General features: G+C 33.6%; 1 protein-coding gene across 12 annotated transcripts in view; it reads right to left on the bottom strand.

Moving 5' to 3' along the window:
• The window catches only part of LOC117181817 (rap guanine nucleotide exchange factor 6-like), a 493,078-nt gene that overhangs the window by 267,347 nt on the left and 221,723 nt on the right, over positions 1-4,008 (bottom strand). For all 12 annotated transcript variants that reach the window (XM_033374787.1, XM_033374794.1, XM_033374789.1 and 9 more), the window contains exon 4: positions 2,949-3,032. In XM_033374787.1, the coding sequence (XP_033230678.1) occupies positions 2,949-3,032 (84 nt within the window). The remainder of the gene's footprint in view (positions 1-2,948; positions 3,033-4,008) is intronic.

The following is a 4,008-nucleotide window of genomic DNA, read 5'->3' as shown; positions in this document are numbered from 1 at the left end:
TAAATATATATATATAAATAAATAAAAAAAATTTCAAATAAAAAAATATTACTCTGCACAGAAAGGATAATGATTTTTGTCCATTATTTTATCTAATCACGCTTTTTTTACAAAAACTAGTGATCTCATGGAATAAGTGTCAGAACAACTTTCATTACTCTTCTTTACCTCTACAATAATGCAAAAGAAAATTTTTTTAAATATTGAACTTTAATTCAATAATTAATTGATCATGAAAATTTAATTAATCGCTTATATCTCGAGAACGCCATAAATGCCAGAGGGCTATCACACAGATTCGGAATCAGGAGATCAGCCTGAACAAGAATCATTAACAACATTGCATATGAAACGCGAATCCGACGGAAGTGGGTATGGCGTCCGGACTCATGTAACCGCTAGACAGATTTCAAATACAAAAAGAATTTTATTACCTATGCATCCAACCGTTAGCCCGCCACTAAAACCTGATCTCTAACAAGGAAAGATTTGTAGCAAAAAACGAATTTCATCACCTACGCATAACACGTCATAAAAGCGTCGCCAGCTCAGTGAGCCAGCTAGGGATCAAAGACTGTCTGCGCCGTAGAACGGCGCGCACATACAGCGAATGTAAACATTAGAATGCACACATAGTGCGCAGTAGCATTCCACGCAGTCCGTCTTCTTTTGTTTTATAAATGTGCGAAGTTTGGTTCCAAACGACTGCACGCTTTTTTGTTAGTATTTTGTGCGGGATCCTTTGTTCTTTTTTAAAGCCCTAAATTGTGGCCGCCATATTGGATCTTCTTTGGGGTTATAACAAAAAACTGACAACGTCAATAGAAAGGGCACCCTCGAAAACGCCTGAGAGAATATTTTGAAGAAAAAATATCGTACCGTCAATGCAGTAGAGAATGCGTTGTATAAATCTGAACACCTCAGCGTTAATGGGTTAAAACGCTAAAATAAAAAATTTCAAATTAAAATATTTTGGTGAAAAATAAAGATATCCTAATAAACCCAAGTAGCTTTGAAAGGGGAAGATTAGTACTTTAAAATTGTATATTAACTTTTGTGGTAAACATTTTTCTTGTTCGGTTACATAATCTCAAAAACAGCTAAAAAACGCGTTTTTTGCACTTTTAGGTTAGGATGTCTTGAAAACCTGACGTACAGGAGCAATTTTTAGCTCGGATTCGGATTCAGCGCATCAAAATCTTTCGGAAATGTTAGGTCTGGTCTCTGGCTTTAAAATTTTTCGGCCTATGTCATTAATCATTTTTAATTGCAAACGCCTTAAATTAAAAAGATAATATGCCAACGATTTTGAACAATTTAATTAGAAAAAGGAGCTGTATAATTTCTGAGTTGACGTGATAAAAATAACAATCTAAATTTGAGTTGAAGAATCATGATTTTAGATTAAAATTTCTAAAGAATACGAAACAATATTACTATAATATGCTTTAATTTATTTAAATTATACAATTTTAAGCTCTTCAATTCAAAATTTCTTTATATTTACATCTAAAATTATAGAATGATTTAATAACGAAATGGTCCTGAAATTTTAAGTATTTGTATTTGACATCACAATGTTGTGAAATTTAAAATTCGATACCTCCAAAAATTAACCTAAAAATTAATTAAAGAAAAAACTTCAATTTCAAGACCTTTAAAACGACTGGACATATTTTTTCACTAAAATATGTGATTCCTGTCGAATAAACAATCAATGTCATTTTCACCCTTCAAAACAGCAGAATTTTAAAAATTGCGAGAAATATTGTGAACATTCAAAGTTTAATAAACACTTTGGAAATGATATACTTACTAATTGGAATCTATCCCGGTTTTCTCACAGCTTTCTCCTGGTTCTCCTGATTCTCCCGGGTGTATTATCACCCTGGTTTCGTTCTGATTAATATGTAAAATCGTAAAATCATTTGAAATTGCCAAAGCGTTTCTTTAACTTTTAATAAATATCTTCTAAACTTACAGAATCCGGCACGGCTCGGATTGGTCCTGGTCCTACTTCTAGATCGTCCGAACTTAAACACGCAAGGGCGCGCGAATCACATTACGAAACCGCTGCGACATCAATTCTCGAAACGGTGTAAATCCGGACTTCTTCAATTCCAGTTCTAGTGTAATTTATGTTACGCAAAATAATTCTCGGTATAGATTTTTTTCTTTCTGGCATTTAGTACTTGTTCTCTTAAACTGAACTAGTGAAATTGTCAATGGTTGAATCAGTATTTTGAATTATCACTGGTGAACAACTGATTTTCCGTATTTAAATTGGTGAACTAGTGAGTGGCTCAACTAAAACGGCGGTACTGAATACACCAGTGACGCCAAATGATACATTTAATCAATGATATAGCGCTACACGCGGGCAAAGACATGAACCTCCAGTCGCCTCGTACGTGCGTGTCAATGGTGACCTTTCGGCGAATCCACGTTTTTCTTAGTTGATTAAGCAGGGAGTATAATATCTTTCGTTTAAAAGTTGGGAGGACCCTCACCACTTAGTTTGACTTTAAACGTTGCGATGCTTTAATGGAGTGACGGGTCTTCCCACAGGGTGCAATAAATTATATTCTATTATATTGCAGACCGGTCCTTATTTATTGTTATACAGTGTGGCTTTTAAAAGATAATTTTGTGCAAGTCAGTCACGTACTTCTGACTGCTTCTACCAGTGAAATTTCATTTATTTACAGTAAAATCTCATTGCCCCATTTTAAGAAAGTGGTTTACTTGGGTAACTGCCGGTGAGTCGCGACTTTGAATTACCGTCAGTTGGTTACAATCTTCTAAGCTGAGTTACTTTAGCATTTCTTAAATCTACAATATTTGGAGGAGATGTATTCTGAAAACACGAATTTTGGAAATGTTTCTAAACGGATAATCTAAAATATTCTAAATTGAAAATTAGAGAGTGAAATTTCTGAGTAGCTTACCTTGAACGGGGAAGAAACATAGATCCATCGATGAAAACTGAGCCTGAGAGCAGGATGTACCAGCTTGTGGCCAATTCTCCAGTGCTGAAAGCAGTTGTTTTGTGATTTATAACGTGCAATAAGAGACCCTCTATTTTTGTCTATACCGTCATTTGTCTTGCACGATCGTTTTCGCACCGGAACACGATCGTTTTATCTCGATTTCTTGGGAAAGTGGCCATACTTGTAATAATGACAAGCCAGCAGACCGTTTGGTTTGACAGACAGAAATAATCGGTTCATCGTACGAGAATAGAAGGAAATCTGTTGTCTGTTGAAACGAAAGGCTAAATCTTCCAGGACTATCATTTCTTTTGTTGATTCTCAACATTTCTTTTTATGAAACACATAAAGGAATTACAATAATGCAAATTATTCATCCAGAAACAAAAAGAAAAGAATTATTACTAATAATTGTAATTATGTAATAATTAATTAATAATTGTGATTATTCAAAAATAGTTCACTTAACTCAGATAAAAAATTATTTCTTAAATATGAGTCAAAAAAAGGACAATGGTCCAAAAAATTATATAATATATAATATTAGGAAATGTTTACATTGTATTTTAAATTTACTCAACAAGTAAAAGCATCGTAAGACAAAGCATAATCCAGCTTGTTTGATCCAGGCAAAAAAATTAAATGGCTATTGAATTTTAAAAAGGCTTGTGTGAGTCTATTTTTGAAAAATGTAGATTTCGTTCACATAACAAAGCTGATTTTTGTAAATTCAACCCTCGTCTTTTGCTGAGACTTTTCATAATTATTTAAAATATGATAAAATCAGCATTGGAAGCATCTTGCGAATAATATCTGCCATTTTAGAAGATTTGAATCTTTTTATTTTTTGACAAAAAAATTGATGAGAAAAAATGCTTCTTCAAGATCACAAACAATCGGACCGGTATCAAAGAAAATAATCATTTTGTTAAAAGAAATTATTTGTAGCTGTTACAGTAAGTCGGAGGCACCAAATGTGGATGCGGGTTCCAAACTCGAACATGTGGTGAATGAGGCG

This window comes from Belonocnema kinseyi, chromosome 10, assembly GCF_010883055.1.
Source record: "Belonocnema kinseyi isolate 2016_QV_RU_SX_M_011 chromosome 10, B_treatae_v1, whole genome shotgun sequence".
Classification (NCBI taxonomy): domain Eukaryota; kingdom Metazoa; phylum Arthropoda; class Insecta; order Hymenoptera; family Cynipidae; genus Belonocnema; species Belonocnema kinseyi.
The sequence above is the reverse complement of the archived record's forward strand: the minus strand, read 5'-3'. Positions and strand labels throughout refer to the sequence as shown.